General features: G+C 33.9%; 2 protein-coding genes across 2 annotated transcripts in view; one reads left to right on the top strand and one right to left on the bottom strand.

Annotated features, from left to right (window-relative positions):
• The window catches only part of LOC116341666 (neural cell adhesion molecule 2), a 290,370-nt gene that overhangs the window by 65,028 nt on the left and 198,988 nt on the right, over positions 1 to 26,354 (top strand). The window contains exon 3 of the mRNA XM_031768909.1: positions 13,734 to 17,018. Coding sequence (XP_031624769.1) covers positions 16,802 to 17,018 — 217 coding nt within the window. The 5' untranslated portion in view covers positions 13,734 to 16,801. The remainder of the gene's footprint in view (positions 1 to 13,733; positions 17,019 to 26,354) is intronic.
• On the bottom strand, positions 21,222 to 26,059 carry LOC116341784. Its single transcript, XM_031769111.1, has 12 exons — positions 25,992 to 26,059; positions 24,489 to 25,490; positions 24,327 to 24,410; positions 24,143 to 24,238; positions 23,966 to 24,061; positions 23,827 to 23,892; positions 23,380 to 23,745; positions 23,101 to 23,261; positions 22,932 to 23,016; positions 22,155 to 22,784; positions 21,962 to 22,076; positions 21,222 to 21,880 (listed from the first exon to the last, which is right to left on the bottom strand). The coding sequence occupies exons 1-12, from the start codon at positions 26,026 to 26,028 to the stop codon at positions 21,877 to 21,879; spliced, it is 2,742 nt and encodes a 913-aa protein (XP_031624971.1). The 5' UTR covers positions 26,029 to 26,059; the 3' UTR covers positions 21,222 to 21,876.

Here is a 26,354-nt window from a genome sequence, read left to right as displayed (position 1 = left end):
AATCCCAAAATTTGAATACTGTGCGATAGCAAAGAAAGAAAAAAGTCAATTATTCAAATACATTTCAAAGCAAATAATTGATCTTGGCCCTAAACATCATGGAAATTAATCGCGCAATGTTTTCCCCTTGAGTTGTACTTTACGAGTACAATGAGTGGAAATAGATACGCGCACACATACATTTTTTTCTTCAACGAGGCGATTCTTGTTTATATTATGGAAATAAGGACTATGCAAAGTAGCTATAAAAGGCGAAAATGCGTGCGCTAACCGTAGACCAAGAGACAGAGACAAAGTCAGATACATTGGTAAAGTAAAATTGTACCATTCCCTTTCTCTCTCTCTCTCTCCGTTTTCTTTTTCGATTTCGAAAACATATTGCTCTATTGTGAAACAACCGAATGGCATATAGGCAAAATGTATCTCATTAAACTAAATCGCATTTCATTAAGTCGCCATTCTTTTTTATGTTGTATTTAGCAATCATCGCTTTTCATTTTGTTTTTCATGCATATCTTTTTTAGCTATCTTTCGTCCGTTTTTACTCCTCCTTTTGCGTATCTTGACTTTTCGATTCATCTTCCATACGTCCAAAAATCGTATCTGTGCGTGTTTTTTTTCTGCTGCTGAAATCATTAAAGCATCTAACATGCTTTTTCTAATTTTCATTAACTTGATCTTTTTCTGTTTACTGTTATATTGCTTCTTCATGGACATTTTATTTTTTTCTTCTTCTTCTTCTTCTTCCCCGTTTCATTCACAATGAATTTTGATAGGGTTTCGTTGGTTTCATTAAGTTTAGCTTTTAAAAAAATCAAGTGTAGTCCTTGCCAATGTATTTTTCACAATGACTACGTATGTATTCCATTTACTCACCCTTCACGTTCTTTCTCTCGCTTATTGTTGAGATGCGCGAATTTCATGCCAGCCAAATAAGTTTTGTGTGTGTGTGTGTGTGTGTGTGTGTTTGCATGAAAAAGCAATTGTGATTAGATTCAGGCGGAAAATTGGGAGCAACAAAAACACGATTACTATTCATTGAAGCAACAATCATCATTGTTCTGTCGTACGGGAAACAGCACTATCATCAGTGCCATCTTTCAGTTTCAAATGATTTGTAGATATATATATTTTTTCGGTCGCTTTTCACTCTCGACACTCACTTTTATGGGCACAATAATTTACAACACTGAACATTTTGAAATGGCGAAGAACCAGCACCATTGTTGAAGTTTCATTATTACGATTATTTTAAAATGGAATGTGCATCACGTCATTTCTGCCCGATTTACTACAGATACTACAACTTGTCTCTCATTATAAACATTGACATTTTGTGTGTATGTATATGAGTTTTGTTGATTGCTCGTGCTTGTGCTTGCTCAACACATTCTCCAAATCTCACTCACCCGCTCACTTACATCATTTTTTCAAGAGTATTATTAACAAAACAGAGTACAGAAGTACAGACAGCCACTTGACATGACACCGTATTTGAAAAATAACGAAATAATTTTTCCGCTTTTTCTCTATATAATATACGGTGTGTGTGTTTTTTTTTGCTATTTTCCACACGCTTTCGATCGTATATTTATCGCTTGCGCGCGTCTCTAGTCATTTCTGTTATGGCTCACCAAATAAAAAACACATATTCTGTCGTTTCTTTTGAAGAATGAACTTCCTTGCAAACGTTTGTTGCTTCAGTGTATTGCTTTTTTTTCCACTTCCTCTCCGCAACACTCACTTGGTGTGTGTGTATCCCCGCATCTCGGGTAGTTCGGGCTGCACATAAATCTATATAGTGTCTGTGCACACATCACACACCGCAATATATGTGTGTATTTTTGGTATACGAAAGACCCAATTTCAAAGCACTCTCGTCATTTCAGATCATTTTAGAATAGCATAGGTGATACCTTATTATAAGCAGCTTACATAAGTATGTAAATTGTTTGCGCTGTCGGTTTTTTAAATTGTAAAGTTTGATAGACATGTAGAGAGAAGGGAATGGATGTTGAAGGTGACTGGAGTAGTGGTAGCCATCCTGATGAGCAAATTAAAATTGAAGAGACTAAATTGAAATGGATAGCTTTCGCTAGAAAGGTTTCAAAGAATAGAAAAAGAAACCGTTTGTAGTAGGCGTGTACGAATGCCTGCAGTGGATTGCATTGCATCCATGTATTAGAAGCTGCAACAGTAGTAGCTTACTACATATATAAATATATTTTATTTATAAAGAGTTCGAAGTGATAATGTAGGTTCATTTATTGACTGCCATTAGTTACTGCCAAAGCACACATTCCGAATAAGGAACCTTCTGTACATTTTTGGTAGTGAATTTGTTCAAGTCACTGAATTCCTATTTGCCCGATGGCTTATTTGGGCTTAACATCCCCGGGATTCGGAGCCCAAAGATAATGACAACGATGAGAAGACGCGTTTACCCAATCGCTATAATTGTCGTCTTATGATATTTTAACGTTGATAATACGAATATGGGACCGCGTTTATGATAGAGTTGTCGTCGTGTCGTTCAGCTTGTTTTACTCACATTCAGTGGCAAGCTAAAAGGTCGTCAAGCAGATGATGATTTATATACACAAATAAAATAGAGATTATGTCTCAACAGCCTTAAGTGGATACTGTTGTCGAGTGAAATTTATATGAAACACTGTACCTGCTTCTTTTTATTTTGTCATAATCCATTCTTCTATCCCCTGACTTTTTCCCTCGGTTTTTTTTCCTCTTGGGCATCCATGGAATACATCGCTTTAGTATATATTGATTTGAAACGAGTTGAGCGTGTTTTAAGTTTTTTTCTTCTTCTTCTTATCACATTATGTTTTTTCCAGAACGAAAGATTGTTGGTTTTCACTGTCAGCAACAATAGTTCAATCCAGCGCAAACAGGCTGCCATATCATTTAGACACAAATATACACATGCACACAATAGACAATTCGCACAGCATGCACAAACAGGCTGCTTGCATATTTCACCAACTTTTTATCATCCGATTTCATAAAGAAAGACAACATAACATTGTTTCAGATTTCCTTTCCGATAATCCCAGCATATTCCCAGTTGGACTTCTTTCTATGCTGCTACTCATTTTCCGTTTTCTTAAATTTCATTTGAGATCTGATATGAAAAAAAAGAGACCTTTCTTCTCTGCGTTACTTTTGGTCGCTAAATCTATGCGTTCGCGTCGTTGTTTTTTACTCTTTGTTTTTCTTTCTTCCGTTGTTTTTGCTCTCTGTATTCCCTTCTCGTTTCCGGATAACGCTTGTGTCACTTTATTAAAAATCGTAAGAGTGAGCAATACAGTAATCATACAAAAACCGGTTTGTACAATGTTACATTCAAGGTATATTTGCATATATACGCAATATCAGTGTTACTTTTGTACATCGTACCAGCTATCCGCAAAAATATGACTAAAATTTCCATTATACCTGGTTTCAGTTATGACATTAACACTGGTGCGTCCTTATAAATGGATGAACCCAACCGAAAGAAAGTAAAAGCGAATGGAGATAGGAAGAAAAAGAGAGCGAGAGAGCGAACTCTATATAGATTGAAAATTCTTGCTAAATTTGCTCCTGTTAAATGAACCAATTTCAAGTGACACCCATAAACTAAACAATTTTTGAGCAAAGTGAAAGACGAAAGGAACGAAAAAAATTAAGTAACAAAAGACAAAAACCTGATACATTTTCTTACTCATTCGTTCATACACTAACGTTCTCCGCGTTCGTCGCACACTTATAAACAGATCCAAAGTTGAAAAATTATGGAAATTCTTTCATACGCGTCATTTGCAGTGGCGTTTATGGGTATACGCAATGCCGTACAAAACAAACGAAAAATGTCTGCATGAGAAAGGAGCTCGACATCGAACGACATCAGTCACGAAAGTGAAACGGAACTGAAATCCAAAACTGTTTGCAATAAATTTTAATTTCCCGTTATAAATATATCTGTTTGTATATGCTTCATGTAAAAATGGCGTGGCTTCATACGAATGAATAAAAAAAAAACAAGAAAGAGAGAATTATCAACTCATTAGAACCATCCAAGCGCATTGTTCATATTTTCTGTCGTTGTAATGTGAGTGTGTGTGCGATTGTATTCATCTTTTTTTTTTATGTCGACGCATTCATCGTTCGCACCGAAAGTATGCATTCAAACCAAAAAAAGAAAAGAAGAATGTTGGTTGGGGCCCATAAGTTAAACAGGATATTCATGGTGGTCAGCGCACAACTAACTAATTGCCGCCATGACTTCAACACACTGGCAATGGTCAAAATTAACTGAAATGTGATTTATATTTAACTAAAAAGGCTAAGCCTCGTTGCAATTTTTACGACTTGTATTGCGCAATATTAAATCAGTGTCGGAAAAAAAAGGAACAAAACTTCACCGCGACGATAAGCAGCTTGAATTCTTGTAGATTTGTGCCCTCCACATTATAAATCACAGATCTAATTATTTTGTCGTGTGTTTTTTTTTTATTGTTGTTGCTGTTGTTGTTTTTTTTTATCGTGATTTTTGTGCGCTTCTTTCATGTTTTCTGAAAGCGGCCAAAAAGTTTTCGGAACGATTTGTAGTTAAATAGCAAAAATTACACACGAAATGAATGGGAAAAGTTTGCGACAGTATTCTCTATCTCGCTCTCGCTCTGCTCATACGTGCTTTTGCTCTACTCGAATGCGAATATGTGGAGTGTGTGACAGAGCATGTTTTCAAGCAGATGGCATAAATTCTATACGTATATATTGCGTTTGATATATGTTTTGACATTTCACAGCACGGAAATATAAAACGAAAAGCAACAAAAATAAAAAAAAACACAACACACGAAATAAATACGTCAAATTAATGAAAATATGTCACATATTTGGGACTTTAGATTGTTATATGTCGTTCTTGTTCTGATTCTTTCTGCATTTTTGTGGTCTGTGTGTTTGTGCGTGTGTTAATTCGTAAGCCAACATTTTATTCACACTTTTGATTTTGCGGCGTTTTGTGTGCTAGTATTGTGTAAGTGTGTTTTTTTCTCTAAATTTCTCTGTCTATTGCAAGACCTTTTTCGTTGGTTTGATGTCACTTTTATTGCCATGTATATTGGTTACGTTTGCACTTGTATTTAAGGCTCTTTTTGTTTGGATGACATAAATCTAAAGCTAGAAAAATACAGATTATCACACAAACAAAACAAATAAAACTTTTCTTTTGTTCGAGCAACACACTTTTTTTTTTTTACTTGTGTATGTATATCTTAATATGTATAATGTGAGCGCGAGCTTTTTTTGCGCTTGCTTCCTTTCAAGCTGCACGTGTTCACCTAGCAAGCCAAGCAAATAACAAACAAGCTGTAGTGGGATTCATTTCATGTTTCGTGTGAGTGTGTGTGTTATATGCTCATATACCTCACTCCTTCCGCCAAAAAAACATAATATACATATATCTAGCAATTTATATCTAATGAAATGTCAAAGTACAGCAGCAATGAGTAAAAGAAATTCAGGCAAAGGGAAAAAAAACACAAACTTTACGATTACCGTTTTCTTTGTTGTGATTTCTCAGCATTTTTATATTTTCTTTTCTCTGTCTCCTTGTATTTTTAATTGTGTCAACTTATATATCTACTTGAAGAATTGTAAAATCACGGTAACACCACAACATAAACAAAAATCGTTTCAATTACAAAAATGAACTAATCTTTTGATTTAAAACAACAAAAATGAACGAAAAAAAAGAATCCACTTGCAATTTTATTTTCATGTTCACCGTAGTTTTGGCATTATTTATGCCGACAAGTTAGACAGATTCCAGGTTTTTTAGCACCGTACGAAAAGTACGCATGATATCATTTCCGTCTTCCAACACTGACACCCACACATACACAAACATCTATCCATGTGCATTAGACAGAATATTTTCTGCGGTACGGCATGACTGAATCATGAAGCCAAAAGAAACAGATAAACAACAACAACTACAGACTTTTGTCATGTGTGTGTTTGAGAGAGAGAGAGAGAGAGAGATTCCACGAAAACGAATGTTGTAATCTCTGCGTTTAAACAATGCTTTCTTTAATGACTCCACAATAACATATGGCCCATTATATACATCTTTCCGTTATTTTGGTTTGATTCTCTCACATCCTGTTGTTTTTTTCTTCTTCAAATGCACGATACCATGGTCGTTTTTATTGTATATACATATGCATCTACTGGGCGTAAAAAAATATGTATATAATATATAGATTCGCAAATGTATCGTATCAAGTAGAGCTAGAGAATAAATAAAAGTTTTAACTCGTTGAGTTTGAACTCGAAAAGTCCACTCTTTTTTTTGTGTAAATCGAAAGAAAAAAAAAATATACCCAAACTAACGGGAACAAAAAATAAAATCACTGGAAATTGCTCCATTGTAGAGTTGCAAACTAAAAAAATCCATACACCAAACAATGTATTAACGTTTATATATGATGCATGCCGTACACATGCTCAACCCTTGCATTTTTATTTTTAATTTCTCAAACTCATGCTCTGCCCACTGAAAAATTAAACAATAGAAAACATTCGCGTCGAGAATAGAGAATATATATATGTATAAAGGCCGACATACCATACAAATGTTATTTTGGATTTTTATCCTAGTTTATGACATAGAAAAGCTGCTTAAATTTTAGCTCACCAAACAAAACATTTTTAACAAGATTCAATAGCGAGGATTTTTGAAATTCTTCCGTTTGAAATGTTGAAATTGTTCTACACGTGTATTAATGCAAAGAATATGGTTTGAAACGATGCATATTTTCGAAATTTAGCTACGGTCCGACATTTAAACACATACACTCGTACAAAAAGTGTATATAAATCCCAATTAAATTAAATATCAGGCACAAACTATCTGAAATTCTCATTTCGATGATGGCGATATCGAGTATAGTTTGTGCTGAATTCGACACGTGGCTAATGTTCATCAATTTTTCATCGGATATTTCCGGACAATTTGAAACAAATCGACGAACGAAAAACGAGAAACAACAACTACAGCAAAAATGCGTCGTGTGGTTCATCTTTCTTTCTGCCTCATTTGACCAAGTGGCACTCATTACTACATTAATATCAATGATTCATGCGTGAAACTGCTAATTAGATTCAAATGTTATCCGAAACTTTGTTCAAATTTAGCAATATGTGGCAAAACAAGCGGCGTGACAGAAAAAAAGGCAAAAACAAGATAAAAGAAATAGAATCAGAAAGTGACAAATGAGAATGAACGCAGAAAAATATCACCAATTAGCTTGTGTCACTGTTTGAGACCCGACTTTTTTTTATTTTATTTTATTTTATTAATTTGAATATTAACTAATAACAATACAACAAACTACCGTATAAGATGCAAATTATATTTGCGGCTTGTTGAGCAACGTTTACCCATTAATCTTGTAAACAACCAAAAATTCAACGGAAATCAAATGAGAAACATCAAGCGGAAAAAACCGTTTCACGTCATCTCTTTTCATTTTTTTTACAAATAAAATGATGCAATGTGCATTTTTAAAGATGATTTTCGAAACTATACATATCACAATGCAAATTTGAAAATTGAGTTGAAAACAGGGAAGAAAAATGGCTTTCTGTAATTTCCTTCAGGCTCTCTGACAAAAAATAGATGATTTTATTTTTCATGTTTAATCTCATTGAATATTCACGAAATCAGTTTTTCTTCTCTGGCTGTTGTTTAAAGCAAAACACTGGTTTTTCTATTTTTCAACTCTCGACAAGTGTTCCAGCATACGGACATATGATGGCCCGGAAAAAAGGCTAATCTGAATTCCTACACAACAATTGAGTTGAGCAAAATGATGTGAGGAACCGAATGAGGAAAAAAACTCGCTCTAAAGACGAGTAAAAAAAAGTATATTGTTTATATATTTTTTGCTGTCTTCAAGTGCCATTCTTATGACCAGAATAATAGAGCGAATATTTTTGCGTGTTGCTCATTTTCATAATTTTTACATTTATTCAGAATTCATTTTCCGTTCGCTGTTTTTTTCGCCTTGGACACCCTGCATGGCTTTCATTGGATTTTTTTTCATTTTGTTTCTTTCATTTTCTTCGTATTCACTCTTGTCTGATTATGCGGTCTACTATTTTTTTTTTTGCACTACGTACCGTAACTTTTATGCATATTTTATTTTTGTATGTGAATAATTACGACTAATTAAATTTTATATCTATCGCACTTTGTTATTGTGGAGAATGTGTAGACGGTCTTTCCTGTCTGCTTATATGGTCCATTCAATTGTTTCTTCTGCATTCTTTCTTTTCGCTCGCTCAATTCGTTCAACTAAAATGCCCGCTTTTATCTTTGAACGCGTGTGTGGATAAAACCGATGAAAGCTCAAAAATAAGCAAAAAAATCTGCGAGCTAAACGCAAGTACTGAAAAATAGACGCATGGCCACAAGTTTGTGCCCATAAATAATTTCTGTCTCTTTGTCACATCGAATTAGTTTTGTTTCACACTGCATCCACTTATTTTCGTTTTTTTTTTTTCGGATATTAATTTTCTTTTTTTCTTTTATCGTGCGTTTGTCACTAAAATTATCGTCTTTTTGTTCGGATTTTAATGATTTGTCTTATGAAGATAACGTGAAAAAAATATGCAGTGGTAAGAGAGCGATTAAATGCGAAACCGAATGAAAGTTCGGTTCATGGATTTTTGGGCTGCTGCAAACAATTTGAAATGAAGCTACAAACCAAAATCACAATTTGGCGTGCGTCTAATGGGCCCCCGTACATATCCATCCATTGTTCACAATAATATTTCATCATTGCCAAAACGAAATACAAAAAAGAAAACGGTTTAACCTCTAGTCTATTAATACTCATTACGTTGGATCACCTGTCAACGCCGACATGGCTCTCTCACGCGCGCGTATAAAAAACACAATCATCAATTCCATTGAACAACCGAAAAATGCTTCAAGAAAATGAAAAATTATCGCCTCGCATTGTGAACGCGAATGGCCATTCATTCGCCCACCGAGTGTGGGAGAGAGAGAGCAAGCAAGCAATGTGATGCCTTTAAAATATCCATTACGGAATGAGCTAGTTAAACGGTGCGAAAGGCGATTACACTTGCTGCCGTTGCTGTAAGCCTTCCAAAAGAATAATAATATGCCCCCAAAGTCTAGACAATTTTGCGTTCGACATTTTCCTTAAATGTTATAATACTACGCACTGTTTTCGCTTTTTCAGTGTGACTCGATTTCCATTTTATGCTTTGTCTCAACCGAAATATTCGATGTTGCCGTGTATATAGTTGTGGCTTTTTTGGATGGCATTTTCTTTGTATCCAAAATATTCTAGCAGTAAATAACAATTTTTGCAACTTCTAACTGAAATTCTCTAATCGTTCAGCCGCTATTTTGTTTAATAAATGAGCGCTCGCTTGCACACAGAGTTGAAGCGTAAATAGAAATGAGTACAACACAATAATAAAAATAAAATACATCATAATAAATTACCTAAAGACATTTATTTCAATTTCATTCGAAGAACATTAACGATTACCAGTGGCAACTGGTATACAAAGCCATTCTCTCTCTCTCTTTCTCTCGATGTGTGTGTGTGACTGTTAACAAAATTAGGATTGGAAGCATGTCTGTGTTGTTTGACTCAATGCAATAGCATTTGGCTTAGGCGTTAATAACAAAAGCGTTTCTATTTCATTCGACATGCTTTTTCGCTCTCATTTCTCGCTCTATCTTTCATTTCGGCACGGAAAATTCGAAACACGATTCGTGTCCGTGCTCGCACACTTTCATATTCACGCCGATGCCTCCATTCCATATTCCTATCAATATATACGGGAACCTCTTGTGTATAGAACAACCATTGCCTACCTCTCAATTGCCAACACTCACATAATTCCAATGCTGAAATGCGAAATACGCAGGCAAAACAACAAACGCTCGATTCCATTCGTCCATAATGAGTTTTTAACAGTCATTTGTAAACATTGTACACGTGACTTTCAGCAATAATATTCTATCTTCCCATTCGACACATAATTTTCATTTCTATTTCTATGGTCGCTCCGTACAAAGTGCGAAAGCCAACGCACACAGAAGAGGAAATTCACTGTTCCCTACTTCGTGTCTGTTCATTACTCTCTCGATCTCGCTCACTTTTCGATTCTATTTCATTCACCCCGTTTTGAATTGTCAACTTATAATCATAACTATGTTTATTTGTATACGCTCTTTTTATTCGCACCGACAACTCAATCTTATTTTGAATTCTATTATGAGCTGCTTGCTGTTTCAGAAGAAAATTACATTTCTATTATTATTTGCTTATCGATCGGCGATTTATTTTATGCTTTGAATATTTTTCGCATGCCATTTGTTGGCGTTTGGAACGGTGCCGGCCAACAACTGGAACAAATCGTTTGGACAAAACGATGGAATGTAGTTTTTCTGCATATCTACGATTTATATGAAAATAAAACGCAATTTCATGTTTTGTATTACAAGCACCTAGGGGATATCCATGCGAATTAGAATTAGCACATTAGCAAAAAATAGGGAAATTTACATGAAGAAAATAGCAAAATTAGCAATAAATAGCAGAATTAGCACTGTACACGTATATACTTTAGTAAGCATTTATTCTTGAATATATTGAAATAATTAATTAAAATAAAATTCACAAAACAAACGAATTGAATAGTATTGAACTAAAATGTATCAAAATATGTAGTTTAATACGCTTTTTCTCATTTTTAAATAAAAATATATTCAATGGCACGTAACCAAGCACGTTTCATCTGTATTAACTACAATTTACGAATTGCAATCGGAAATGTAGATTTGATGACAGATTTCTTACTGAAAACGTATACGCTAGTGCCTGCTTCAAATATACACGTTGAAAGTGTCAACTTGAAACATTTACGTAAACACATTTCAGTTATTTGATCATGCTGTCAATCTGACGTATGCAATATTTTTGACGTACTAGAGAAATTAGCAAAAAATAGCAGTATTAGAACAAACTAGTAGAAATACTAGCAGAATTAGTGAAAAATAGAGAGAAATAGCGTTTATTATTATAAATTATTCGATCTGCAATTCACGGTTATCCCCTAGACAAGCACCCAGTTGGTTTTATTCATAAAATATAAATTAATTTTCGCTCATTCACTCAACAATAGAAATTTTTAGGAAATACCATTACATTAATAAAACAACATTTAAAGCTTACTTTAATTCAATGGGCAATTCACAATAAACTACAAATCATAGCGTGAAATCTTTCAATAAGATTAGTTTTTTAATGTTATTGATCGCATTATTGCATTTCGGAAATTTTTCTTTTTATGTGACAGTCTAGCGTATTGACGTAAATATGTTCGTTGCGAGGATATGTACGGTTTTTTTGTCTTTGTAAATCTTAAAAGAGGATGTGAGTTTCTCTTGTTATGAGCTAGTCAGCTGTCAAAAATTGTCATTTTTCACGTAAAAGTTCATATTATCGCACACTAACAAAACTCTTATGGAGTGTGTTTGTTCAGTTGCTTGCTGTGTATGCATTAAATTGGTGGTAGCGTGGCGGGGATATTGCTTTTGTGCTTAAATTAAATGATCTGTTTGTGTGCGTATCACTGTTATCACAATGTATGTGCTTTTATAGTGGTTTTTACTTCACTATTGGCTGAAAGCGCGAAGACATGAGAAAACAACGAAAGAGAAAACTGTGAATTTAAATATTATCGAATTTTCTATTGTAATCTATTGCTTCATCGAATGTTATTATGCCATGATCCTCTCCCCCCATTGAATGTAGATAGTACACTTGAACAGCGTTTCCGACACACTCATCATTCACTACAAATCTCAATTGAATGTGCGCACACGAAACGAAAAAAAAGCGTCTGTGTGTTTGAGATCAAAAGCATATAATGCAAGGCGAAAAATAATGTGAATTTTCATATTTATGGAAATATTATGTTTATGACTTTTATTACTATATGCATTGCATATATTGATCGAGCGATTTGTTCTACCGATTAGACGCATTGTAAAAATCAGCTATTTGGCGCAACATTCTTTGGTTACATCAGCAGATTTTTTCTCGGTTTTCTTTTCTGTTGTCAGAATAGCGCGTTTTATGTTTGATACCACCGAAATTATTGAATCTAAATTATAGCAATAAATAGAAAAGAAAAACGTGTACGAACCACAATAATTGGAATCACACAGTATTGCGGTGCAGACGTTGTTTCGGTGGCAAGTACAGTCCTACTTCTATAATTCCAATTATACGTATATAGACTGTTGTTGTTGCAAGGTAAAGCATGCTGTGGCCATGATACTAAAAGTATTTTCCCAATTTTTTGCGTTTGCATTTATTCAAATTTTTGTAAGCATTGGATTTGTTCACCGGTTGCATGGCATCTCACACACAAAAAGAACACAGAGCAATAGATGAACGTATAATGGCCATTTCGGAAGAAGAGAGATAGAGAGAGAGAGAAAAAGGGAACATTTGGCGGGTATCTTTTTGTCTCAAAAATATTTGGTACTGAATAATGTCTACAATATCAGTACACAATTTTATCTATATGGAAATCATGTAGTGTTCAGTGTTGTACTGTTTGGCCATCTTTCTCTATTTTACAATGGGTTTGAAATCATCCAAAACAATATTCATTGCTGAATGCTGCTGATGCTGTGTTGTGTACGGTGACTTATCGACTAAGAGGGACGAGATCGGAGAAAGAGAAAGCGAAATTGAGAAGCAAAATGTGTGCAATAGCGTATTCGTTCGCATCACACTGAAAATATACAGCAAGAGAGAGAGAGAGAAGAGAGAGAGAGAGAGAGAGAGAGAGAGAGAGAGAGAGAGAGAAAGAGAGAGACAGTGAAATAACACAACTTTATTTATATGGCAATTTCAGTTTTATAAAATATTCTCTTGTGTTCTCATTCGCAATTCACTGTTCGTTCAAAAACACAAATCCTATTCAGTGCGCAGTAAATAAACGAGGTTAAATTTCATATTTAGACTGAATAAGCTTCTAAAGTGGACGAAATATGTATGAATCTTTGATGTTCGAAAAATCGACAGTATTCAAGTAGATGCAAATGCAGAAAAATGGCTGTTGCTATTCAGGTCTTTCGATGGAGATCAAAGCTTATTCCATATTTTCAGTTCCTTTACCCATTGGAGTTGTGCAAACCATTTCGAACAATTTTCCTGCAATTTTTCAATTTGAATTTCTGTGTGATACCAATTTGTAATCAGTATGAATAGCCGAACATATTTTATACAGCAACACAAAAAAGAAAAGCACGACATCGCATTACAAGTTTGAAGCATATCCTAATCCGTTTTGTACACAAAATAGCATATTGCATGTAGCATAAACACACAAATTCGTTGATACACAATCAGTCCAAGTGTTTCAATGAAGAAAAGAATGGCAAACGGCAAACTGAATTTCGAAACGAGGCGAAATAATAATAATAATAATAATAATAAAAAACAATTGAAAAAAAGCGAATAAAAACTAATCGGAAAATATGGTTCATTCAACATGAAGAATAATAGCATTTGAAGCGGTTGTCGAGTAGTTGTAGTGTTATTGTACCGATTTGTAAAACCCAATAATGATACTAAAACGATTACTTTTCTGTCTATTTTCAGAGAGCCAGAGAGATATGCATTGTTATATGCGGGCGCATTATCCATTGGTGTACCAGAAGACATAGAGTTGGAAACCAATTTGTGTTTACACATATACATATATGGATCGTTTTGTTGAAAAAAAAAAGTGTATATATATGTGTGTGTATCTGAAAAATAAATGTTCACTTGAAAAATAAATCGAATCACTGGTGCTTATGACATGAAAAACTGAGAAACTCAAAAATACCACAACTAACCGTATAAATAAATGAACGAATTGAAATAGACGAGTGTTTGCGTGCGAAAGAAAATTGAAGAAAGGATGAGAAAAATTCTTAAATCGAAGCTGAAGTGTAGAAAAATTTATTCAAGTTGTAGCATCTTTATTAGGTGATGACAAGAGGAAAATTGCATTGTCACTCGATTCGCGCAACAAAAACACGAAGAAGAATATAGAAGATGTACGAGCCGCAACCATATCGCTTATCTTGAAGCATTTTATGGAAAATGATAATTATTGATTTTGACGACAGTATATTCAGATTGCACTTATCCATACAATTAAAGAGAAACGGTTGTTAGCGAAAGAGAGAAAAGCAAGAAAAGAAATAAAACTCAAAATTCCAAACGAATATTGTATATTTACATCTTGAGAAAACGAGAAAAATAAACGTTCCATTTCGCCAATTCATTTTTAGAAGAAGGAGAAAAAGATATCTAGTGAAAACAATCAAGGGAGAGAGCCAATAATCTCTATTGCGAATCGTGTTTTTAAGATGAGATGAGATGAAACATAATAATGAGAAGCAGCCGTTATTCAAGTATCTACACCAGTTATGTCTCGACACTGCTAATAGATATCGTTAAAATACCCTCGGGGATGAAATCATGAGAATGTTTCATTTGCATTTTTTTTCTTTTCGAGTGACGAGCGTTTGTATTTTGTTGTGAAAACTTAAACCATTTTTGCTATTATAGCCACGCACATACACATCGAAACAGCGAGTTGATTCATGCAATCAATATTCTTGAACAGAAAATTTATTGTATCTGTGGCACGCACCCTCTGACATTCAGGTGTCATCAATGTTTAGTCATTCGATGAAATATTATTCGTTGAACACCGTGCAACCGATCATTTTCCAACGACTGAGCATCTGATGAAAAGCTTGGCTTTGGATGTTGCTCTTGATATTATTTTCTATTTTTGCGCATTTTTTTTTCATTCGTATCGTCTGTTGATGTGACCATCACATTATATAACGTTTGCTTTAAGAAGAAGAAAAAAAAACACAACAACTGTGCACTGGTGTGCGCTGAATTGATTTTTAGCGGTGAAATAAAATAGCAAATATAACAGAAAGTAGAGATGTATCAAGATTGATTGAAATCAACAGAAAGAAATTAGACGAAAAGAAAAAGCAGAGGCCAACAGTAGTACTTTAAGCAACAAGAACAAATAAAAAGACTAAAGATAGGTCGAATAATGCGAAAGGCGGCAATGATAACATCACATCAGTCGTAAATAAATATATCATTCGTTTTCGCTTTTTTTTTGCTTGATTTAGATGAAAAATGAAGCAAAAACGAAACAATACAGCAACAGTAACAATCATATAATTTCATTTGTTTTTCGTACGGAGGTCGGTTTATGTATGTGAAAAATAAGTGGTGAAGAAAGAAAAACTAACTCACAGCAGAGTGAAGCGAAAACTGCAACGAATGAAAATTGGTTGGTGTGAATAAAGTAAAAATAAAGAACAAAAAAAAAAATACGAAGCATAAAAACAACGACGAAGACGATGGCGTAAGTGAGACACAAACATAAAGTACAGAAGAAAAAAAACCAATCTGAAAAAAATAGAAAGACAAGTGCAATAACAATAACAACCACTGAAATCTAAGTGGAAGAGAAGTCAGTGCATATAGAATTTCTCATACGGAATCGAAAACAATACAATTCTGCAACAAAAGCAAGTGCTTTTCTACAAATCCAGTGTGAAGAAGGAAAAATGAAAATAACAATACATTGAGAATGTTCGTTATCACACACACACACACACACATACGCACATAGAACAAACAATAACAACAAAAAAAGAGCGACATAGCAAACAATCCATGCCATTAGACGATTTGTTATTTTATTCATTTTGAAGGTGTTGTTTCATCGTTCCTTTCCATTATACGCGTTTTTTCCTACTCCTTCTTTCATTCATTCTATTATTTCCTTTCCTTTCCTTTCGAGGAAAGAACAACAAATACCGAATAAAAAGTCGGAAATATTTGTATGGAAGGGGTTTCTGCGTAACTTTCGTATCAACGGGATAGTGAAGTTTCATTGTACAATTTTTCCAGATAGATCCGTTTTTTGTCTATCGAACACTTGAAACCGGAAATCCAAACCGTGGCACAACACCGGAGCAGTTCAGATCAAAAGCTTGAAAACAAACGAGAGGCAAAAAAGCCAACAACGCTAGACAGAAAATAAGTGCAGAAAAAAGAAGAAAGGAGAAGAAAGACCAACGTTCATGGTCTATAGTGTATCTTGTGTTGTGTGGCAGAATAACTAAAAAACAACACACTCTGTAATACACTGAATACGAAAAGTATACGCACATTTGCTGAATTTGAAACACGAGACAAACAAACTCACTACCGGAAAAACGAACTATAGAATGCATGAGGAATTCGTTGAGTATTTTTGAACGAATGAAAAATTAACAAACACCCAGATCACACATTCACACAAAACATTGAAACAGAATAGAAAGAATGAAATAGAATCTGTATTGTACCATTGACAATCAAGAGTAATTTATTGAAATAAAGAAAAGAAAACAAAATTACGCATTCTCTAGCTTACATGTACACGAATAGTAAGAGATTTTTGAGAAAATTTAGGCGAGCGCGCGCTTACATGGTTTTTTGTTAAGAATACGGGTGATTCGTAAAATAAGGTAGACGGAAGTGAAATAAATACATTCAATCTAAAAAAACAAACGTTAAATATAACGATAGCGTGAAACAAAGAAACAACGGAACAAGAACAACCAAAGCAAGAGAGATAGAGAAAGGAAAGAAAAATGGCTTACGTTAACGTACGGTGTCTTCGGCAACAGCGAATATCCACACAAATCATGTTCGCTAATAATTTAGTGAAAACGGTGTCGAATTCGATCATTCAGTGGTTCATTTATTCATGCATTTTAAGTTTACTGTTAAATACCAATTGTGATCTGACCAAAGTGCATGCAGCATACTCCGAAGCAGACGACCTGTTAAACGAACTGGATCGCCCAAGTAAGTACAATCAAAATCTCATTTTTTTTGGTTTTATTTTATTTCCATCACAGTTTGGTGAATTCCATACAAAATGCTTTTGATTTATGTTTATATTCGCTACGACAACACATGTAAGAAACGGTTCTAAATTTTGTCGTACAAAAACCATTTTAATGGTGGGTTTCAATTCATTTTGCAAACCCAAAAAAAAAACTCGTCTGGACAGATTGAATTGAACTTTAGCAAATCGATTAATTTCGTTAGTTTTTGTCCAATCCAATCAAGTATGTCGTCTCCGAAAAGTTTTTACACTATTCATTAGCATCCAAACTGCCATTCACTTTATATTACGACCATAGCACTCGGCTGCAATGTATATAAACTAAACTCTACAAGCAAACTTGCTTCGCAGAAAAAAAAATAGGTCGAAAACCACACTTGAATAACGAGTAATGAATAGCAAATCGTTTTAACTCGATTCATTTTTATGCACAAAGCAAAAATTCATTCATTCAAATTGAACGAAATGCACAACATTTCGGAAATAATTGAAAATAGAAGAGCGGCAAAGGATGGAACAAAGAAAATTTAAGAGAACACTCTTACAAGGGATAATTTTATTTGCAAAATCGATGTTATACCATTTTCAGAATTTCTATGCATTTCCATCACCATTATCATTATCATAATGAAAAACAAAAGCAATGAAAAACAAGTGGAACAGTTTGACTACAAGTGAAAGAAGAAAACCAGGACATAACAAAACAAGGATGAAAAAAATAACATAAATAAAAGCACGAAGCAGAAGGAAAACTTCCTAAATATAAACACATGGTTAAGTTAAACATGTTGATTTAACCGATTATCATGGAATATACGAAAAGTTTTTCGGTTCAATTTTAAAAAGAGTGCAAGACAATAAAAAAAAGACAGACACACACACGCCCGCACACAAACACAAGTAATATAATAAATTAAACCGAATGTATGGACCGAAAAGTTCGGATGATTCAGATTACAAGTAGCACAATGAAATTGCTAAAGCGAATTTGAAAACAGCAAATGAGTAGAAAATTGTACGAGCGAAAAATAAATGCCATCCAAAGATTGTCTATCGAATTGTAAATCGAGTCAAAAATTCTACTGCCAAGACTTATTAAAAAGTATTCACAAAGTGAGGAAATGTATGAGAGAGAGAGAGAGAGAGAGAGAGAGAAAATCATTTACAAACATCATCATTATATTCCAAAATTTGCGGTGAACTGAAAAAAAAATATCTATATAAGCTGATGTTCACACAAAAAAATGAGTTAAGTTCCTTTTCGAAGTCATTGCTGACGAATGCATACTATAGAATATTTTTTTGGCGCATCTTTTCGGTGCACGATACAAACAGAGAGAAAATCCAGAACATTAATTTGGCCAAAATGAAGGAAATAACATCAACGGCAACAGCGACAATGAACACTGTGACTCTGTCAAAAACGTATTGAGCACATCATTAGAACAGTTCAGTTGAAAGTGATTTTGTTGTATAGCACTTAATGAGCAACTCTTTGGATTAATTAAATTAATTGTGAACACAGTCATTTCCCATGTTTTTCGTGACATTTTCCTCTATTTTCCAGAATTAAGCGTATTCGATGTTTTGTGTCGTGCACTTCTCCGATCCTTTGAACATTGAGAGTTTCATTTTGATACAGTATCATAGACTGAAAAATGCAGGGGGATTGGGGGGCGGTAATTTTCTCAAAATAGGAAAATTTCATGATCCAAAAACCCTAGCAAAATGAGAAAAATTCTATCCAAAATCATGAATTTTGTGAAGGGGTAACGCAAAAATTTGGGGCAATCCCCCCTGTCTGCCCAGCTATGACAGTATACATAATATACGCTCAATAACTTCAATGCGAACCAGAAAGAGCATTGAATTTAAAAAAAACTGAATGATTTCAACGAACATAATTATAGCAATGTTTTGGTACAAATGAATTTCAATTTAATAAACAATAAATATTTTGTTTTTGTAAATGAAGAAAATGAAACATTTACTGATCATCGCTATCCTGGTATATACATCTATTATGAAGTTTAAAATGTGAATTGAAGTCGCAAAATTAAATTTATTAAAACGTTGAATGCAATTAAAGCACACCGAAGTTTTGTGTGCATAAGTGCGATGATGTGTTCTATTCTCTCTCTCTCTCTCTTTCTGCGTATCTCTCTCCCTCTCTCTCTCTAAATAGCTTCAGTGTTTATGTGCATTTCATTTTAATTTAATTTTGACTTTTGCTTGCAGCTTTCGCAATCAATCGAAGTAGTAAAATGAACCTCTCCCGTCCTCTCTCTCTCTCTCTCTCTCTCTCTCTCTCTCTCTCTGTGTCTCTCGCAAATAACTTTATACAAATATTTAACGATCAAATTTTCGACACAAATAGCGGCAATTGAACGAATTTTTCGAACGTTAACATTCATTTCGTCGATTTAATGAAACGAAATTTAACTAATTCAGCCAACAGCAATTTTGATACAAAACCTTTTCAGGCTTCGAAAATTTATACGCAATTTAATGGCACTCACACACACACATACACATTTGGATCCTACTTCTTTCGCATTCTTATTCTCCATCTCTTTCTCTCTCTCTCTTTCTCTCTCTCTCTCTCTCTCTCTCTCTCTCTCCATTTAATTGGTAATCTGTTAAATTTCCGCTATTGATTGATTGTTTGACTATTGATGATTGTTTGCATTTGCGCAACAACAACAACAACAACAATATCAGCAGCACAAACAACAAGAAACATGCTATAATTCTCAATATCCTACAAATGAACCTAGATTGAATACTTTGGTATGTAACAACTGGCTGGTTGAAGTTTCAATTTTGAACCGGATATTAACAATTCAGACTAAGAATTATACATACATACAGACAAATGCGGATGATGACTTAACCATCTCAAACTACAAGCTTTTGAATCAGAGTAAGCATTAGGGTGTCTGGAAAATATACAAACTTTATACATTTATGATATTCGGCATTGCCATTAGATATATAAGACATCAATATGAAAAACGATTGTATTAAAATGCATGGAAAATAGTTTTACAAAAGAAACCAAAACAAAGGAAATGAAGTAACTGGATCATCGGCCTATAGATGATTGAAAATGTTATTACTGATAAAAGTTGTGATAAAATTGTAAACAATTTGAAGGAAAATTTTCAAAAAGTTCCTCTTACGATAGTTTTCCATGATGCCGACCGATTATGAGTATATTAAATATCGTAAAATGTCGATACACCCGATTGGATTTGTATGTATGCATACTAGGAGTAGCATCGTTTCAATTCGAATAGAATTACAACGACAATGGAAACCATTTATCCGACCATGTTTGAAATTCGATTAATTCGAGATCCTCGACCAAATCATGTGCTGACAAATTGAATCAATATTTCTCTCTTTCGATACGGTGTATATGTCTATCAAAGGTATTAAGGTGATGGTTCCACTCACACCTCAATATGCACCGAATCCATAAATGCTTTTAATTAAACAGAGTACAAAATTTACTACGTAATATAATGCACATGATTGTATATTAGAGTGATGCATTCACATGATATGCACAAAGTCATTTCGAGTTCTTGCAATTATAATAAAATACTTGAATCCAAATATGCGTGTATGTATTGATATCTGTGTGGAGTACACTTTGAACTGAACAAAAGTTTAAATTATTCTATACTGAAGTTTCAAATTTCAATGATATTGCAATTAAATTAAAAATTCTCTCGATATGAAATTCCTTGCATTCTGATGATCTTGTCCAAAGCAAACATAAACTTTTGTTGCAAACATTTTCAAGATGTCACGTGAGCTTGTACTGTACATAAGCATAAGCATAAGCATAAGCAAAGTTTGCAAATGTGCATAAGTTTCTCGTGCAATATGCACTGTAGTTGTTGTACATAAAATGTATATACATGGTTTAGACGTTGTAACAAGATTTTGCATTTAAATGCCACAAATTTTGGCACATATCAGCTCCGACGAAATAGAATGTAAAAAATTTCGAAACGAACACTTACAGAAATACTGATAACTGAAACAACATGTCAAAAAATGTTTACAGTTACAAGTGAATTCGAATTGATTAGACACTGGTACATGTGCTTGATATAAACACTTCCATTTCATCGGTCTGATTACCCAAGTAACAAATATGTAATGTCCCAAGTTCGTTTCGTCGGTCGAAAAAAGTAATGCTTTGTTCGAAAATGGATATGAAATTGAAAACGATTTCTACTGATTCGTAGTCGAAAATGGAAATTTTGCTGGGAAATTCCGACTCCAGATTAGATCCAAATTGTAGTCAATTCCAACTCCGTACAAAAAAAAAGTTATGTTTTATGCGTCAATATTTTTTTTTAATTTTCAAATAATTTCATGAACAACAAAAAAGTTGAACAACCGTATAGGCGACAAGAATATTTATAATTTTTAAAATCTTGAGAAAAATGTTGTCCTCGAAAAAAATTGAATATGTGTACACTGCGGTTTACAGTGCATATGTATATATATATATATATATATATAACTTGAAGTCTTTTTCTGCTGGAGTCGAAATGTATTATTGTGCTGTATATCGCTGCATACAGTTTGGACTGTTACTCTGACAATTATATAACGTCGGACATAACAAAAGTTAAATGACAAAGTATTTCTCTTTTTCTTTCTTGTAATGTATAATACATATAAAACATTATTTGTGAGTATCTTAAATATAAATATTATTGTCAATATGAATACACTTGGAATATCACTTTTATCGATATATATTGCATTTATCACCACTGGATTTGTATGCTTTCAGCTATTTGTAGAGAGAAAGAAAATATAATTCAAATTTGTAGAAAATGAAACAACGAATATTCATTCATTTAACAATACTCACTTTTGATGAAATCTTTTAATATGTCTTTTCAAATTAAATGTACCCTTACACGTCTTAACGCAAAACGGACATTTCATGGGTTCACGATCGATTTTGGTGACATTATTTTCTCGTCCTAAGAGAAAAAAATGAACAAGATCTATAGATTAATATTAGTTATAACTACAAAACTTTCAAAAAGTTCTGATTTTACCTTTTTCTTCAGTACTCTTTATTATCTTTGATTTATATCGGGATTTGTGCGGCGGAATTTGGTCTCGATGAACATTTTCATAATGTTCATTTAAGTTGGACTTAGATTTAAAGCAAAACTTTCCGCAAAAATCGCACACATATCTAACAGACGTCGCAGCATGAAATGTGCGAATATGCGCGTTCAAATTTTTCATGGCGGTGAATTTTTTAACACAACTACTGCAAGAAAAAATGCTATGGTTACTTGGTTTTGGTGATGCTTGCAAGCCATGGTTAGTCACTTCAGGTGCTTGAGTCTCTGGCAAAGTACACTTATTTGAATCATCTGATAGCTTGATGCCGTTGAACATTTCGATAAATTCGGCAAAGTCGACATTTTGTAAGCTTCTGGCGGGTATCGGTTTATTGATGACGCTTACAGCATCACTGTTGACTGCCGCTGGGTTGTTCGGTCGCTCACATGTAATATTTTGTCGGTTGTTCGTCGACTTCGAAAATCCTCTCATCAATCGCATACAATTCAATTTATGAAGGATTTTGAGTTCTACATCATTTTCTTGATCTAATTCAATTTCATTTTGATTTTGACGTTCTTCGTCACTCAAGTAACCGTCAGAAACAACAAACTCTGTAAATATATTATTCAAAATATGAATAAGTATACTTATGGACTATAGTCAATTAGGCTCCACCCTAATATATAGTCATATATGAATGCATTGACTGCTGGAGTCAACTTTATAAAGAATAAAGTGAATTATAATTCATTGCATACCATTATCAATTTCGTATTCGTCCTCAAAACTGTCGGAACTATAGAGTGATTCTTCTTCATCAAAATCTACCTCGAATTCCAATCGCTATAAATAATAACAAAACATAATATATATATAACAAAAATATGTTTTGATATGTTTTTCATCTGAAAATAATAATAAACATACCGAGTCCAATCCAAATGGCTTACGTCCACGTGATTTAACAGTTTTACTCTTCTTACACCAAGTACCATAAAATGATGGACAAGAATCTTCATCGAACTTGAAAAATTTGGCTCGATAGTATTTTTTCGGCTCTTCTTGTACACCTTGACCATCGATGACTTCTGAAAGTACAACAGAATTAAACATACAATGTTGATAAATTCAAACAAGTACCATTAGTTTTTAGTTAGTTACCGAGAAACTATTCATTCAATATTGCTACAATTAAATTATTGTTACCTTTATCATCTTGCCAGGTGCGGTTGGTTTTTCTCGGAATAATGGTATGATTTTTTAACTGAGCCAAATACAAATCGCAAATCGGAGTATTAGACGCGATTAGCTGTTCAAAATTCGATCGTTCATCTTCGTTCATTGTGCGACTAGTTACCGGTGCTAACTTGGTATCTTCCTTTTTTTGGAATGACATAAATGTTTGTTGTAGAACATGTTCTTGATCTAAGTCTATTTTCATCTTGTTGTAACTTGTCTTCATTTTATTCTTGGCTTTTTTCGGAACAAAAAACTTGGCCGCTTTAGTTTTTCGATTTGTATTCTGTTTAGCCGCGACCTTTTGGTGCTTTCTCTCTTCATTTTTCTGGCGCCCTAAAATTTTCCACAATGAATATGCATATTCCAAAATGGTTCTCAAAATGAATAATATTTACTATAGTATGTATACATAACCTTTTTTTTCTCGTCCTTTCTCTTTGTGCAATGTTTTCCCCTCCTTTTCGTTTTTCTTTTGTTTTTCTGAAAAGTGAATGTAAGACAAAAAATGAGTATAAAATTAAAAAAAATGTATAAAAATAAATAATTTCTTTACCTTTCTCTTTGCGCCTAATTTTCTGTTGCCGTTCTTCCAGCTCTTTCACGCCTTGCTTTTGTTTAACCTGTTTTTCATTCTTTCTTTTGAGTTTGTCTGAAAATTATTTAAATAGTATATTATATAATATATATTCATCGCTGCTGGAGTCTTTGCCAGCACATATGCTATGGTTACTTGGTTTTGGTGATGCTTGTTTATAAACTATAGTCAGTTCAGGTGTTTGAATTTTCGAATCTATATTTTGAAGTTCTTCGTCAACAACAACAAACTCTGTAAATATAAGTTCATTGAAGTTCACTACACATAATTTTCACAAAATCAAAAAATAATTGATCCACATATGATACAAAATTCTTACCATTTTTAAAAATTTCGAGCGTATCAACAGTATCTTGTAGTGGTTCTTCAGATTCGGATACGCAAGCGTCATCTTCATCGATTTCTGAAATAAAAAAGTTATTATGTATGAAAAAAACTATATAATAATTTTAAAAAATGTACATATATGTATAGGTTCTACCTTCGAGCACTATTCTATCGAATTCTGACAATTGTAACCATACAGCTCGTTCATTGCAGTTTTCAGCAAATTTCATAGCCTGTTCCAAATCGTTGCAGTGTTCAATTAACAATTTGATGGCTGAAACGTTATCACCGAATTTTGTAAAAATAGCAAATGCTTCTTGATACAATTGATTTTCGATTAAAATATCGGCGATTATCGGTGCGTCAAAACTTTCGAAATATTTGATGTAGTGCATGACACGAGCGGTATCAATCTTAATTGCAGCTGAAATCAAAAGATTTTGAAAGTATTCTACGATGTATCGATGATCGGAACAGGCTGGTAAATCCAATACACCATTGTATATCTTTTCGAGCAATTCCATCAAGGCGTTTGTTGTGAATCGTTCATGGTATTCTTTGGCAATTTGCACGCAAATTTGCAAATTTTGATGAATGTCATCTGTCAGCATAGCTTCCAAGCATTCTAATGCATCCTCAACGGACAGAGTACCAAAGAAAGTGACCAGCCAATCAGCGTTCAATAAATGTGTGTGAATTACAATACGTTTGATGTCATACAGGTCGGTAAAATGTTCAAGTGCACGCTGCAACAATCCAGCTTTTTCGCACAATTGGGCAATGTGCGCGCGATCGTAGTGAGTAAACATTGAATTAGCTAGGATAGCGTCGGCAACTTGCGGTGCCGATAACAAATTCATTTCCAATAGACGAGTTTGTAGAGCTCCTTCTTGTGGTAGATTTCGTTTCAATGCATCCAATAAAAAGTCCGTACACTGTTGAAACATGTTTTGTTCCATGAAAATATCGGCGATTTGATTGATGTCAGCCAATGGTTCTTCATCGGCAACAAGCATACCGGCAAAGCTTGTCCCTTGTTCTGGATTGGTACGCATAACTGAACGCAACAAATAGACGTAGTCGGGCGTGTAGTTGACCTTCTTGGCGTACAGCACAATCTTTTGGAATTGACCAGTTTCGGCAAAGCCTTCAATCACTTTGAATTTGCAAAAAATAATTTTTGTTTAAATTTACAGACAAAAATATTTGAACGCTCTAGATCTAGAAGCGATGACAAACAAATTTCAATTCTGATCGAACGCGCTGATACAGACCATTTGATTGTATATGAAATTTGAAGAGTTTTTTTTCACTTTTTGTGTGTTCTCTACCGAGCCTCCCAGAGTGCGAACTATTTATACCGTTAAACTGCGTCGCATATCAAAGCAAAACAAAATTCTGTTATTAAAACAAGGCAGAACAGTAGCTAGTTATCAGAACAAATCGAAGCATACACACTTTGTATGAAAAAAAAACAATGTTCTTTATTCCTTTCGTAACGAAATATTGTTTCGCTTTGATATGCAACCGTTTTGAGTCGCTTTTCAATATGCGAGTAAACAATAAGTTGTTTTTATTCTAGAGCGTTCAATTGATTTCATATAAATAATTTTATTTTTATAATTTAATTTTATAATATAATATATAAAATACTTACCCTTTTCTTCGCTTTTGCGCTTTCTTTTTCGCGTCATTTTTGAGGCAAGTGCTCATGAGCTGTAGAATATGTACTGAACTGTGAACTGTCAAAATGTATGAACAGAAAGCGATCACTCATGAGCGACATCTTACACAAACTGATGTCCCTATAGTGGCATACAATATATTCAACACATTCAATGGTGTTATATCGACTCCAGCAGTATGTATACATGTATACTGCTGGAGTCGATATAACACCATTGAATGTGTTGACTATATTGTATGCCACTATAGGGACATCAGTTTGTGTAAGATGTCGCTCATGAGTGATCGCTTTCTGTGCATACATTTTGACAGTTCACAGTTCAGTACATACAAT

The sequence above is a fragment of the Contarinia nasturtii genome, unplaced genomic scaffold (assembly GCF_009176525.2).
Source record: "Contarinia nasturtii isolate CC-2019 unplaced genomic scaffold, AAFC_CNas_1.1 Cnas_scaffold_78, whole genome shotgun sequence".
NCBI classification, from domain to species: domain Eukaryota; kingdom Metazoa; phylum Arthropoda; class Insecta; order Diptera; family Cecidomyiidae; genus Contarinia; species Contarinia nasturtii.
The sequence above is the reverse complement of the archived record's forward strand: the minus strand, read 5'-3'. Positions and strand labels throughout refer to the sequence as shown.

What these genes read in the sequence shown, in the direction of transcription:
- LOC116341784 (XM_031769111.1), bottom strand. Translation starts at nt 26,028, where the DNA reads ATGACGCGAAAAAGAAAGCGCAAAAGCGAAGAAAAGG. An exon ending in GCTCGAAATTTTTAAAAATG is followed by an intron (nt 24,239 to 24,326) that starts GTAAGAATTTTG and finishes TTATATTTACAG; the next exon opens with AGTTTGTTGTTGTTGACGAA. An exon ending in GAAAGGACGAGAAAAAAAAG is followed by an intron (nt 23,746 to 23,826) that starts GTTATGTATACA and finishes GGAAAATTTTAG; the next exon opens with GGCGCCAGAAAAATGAAGAG.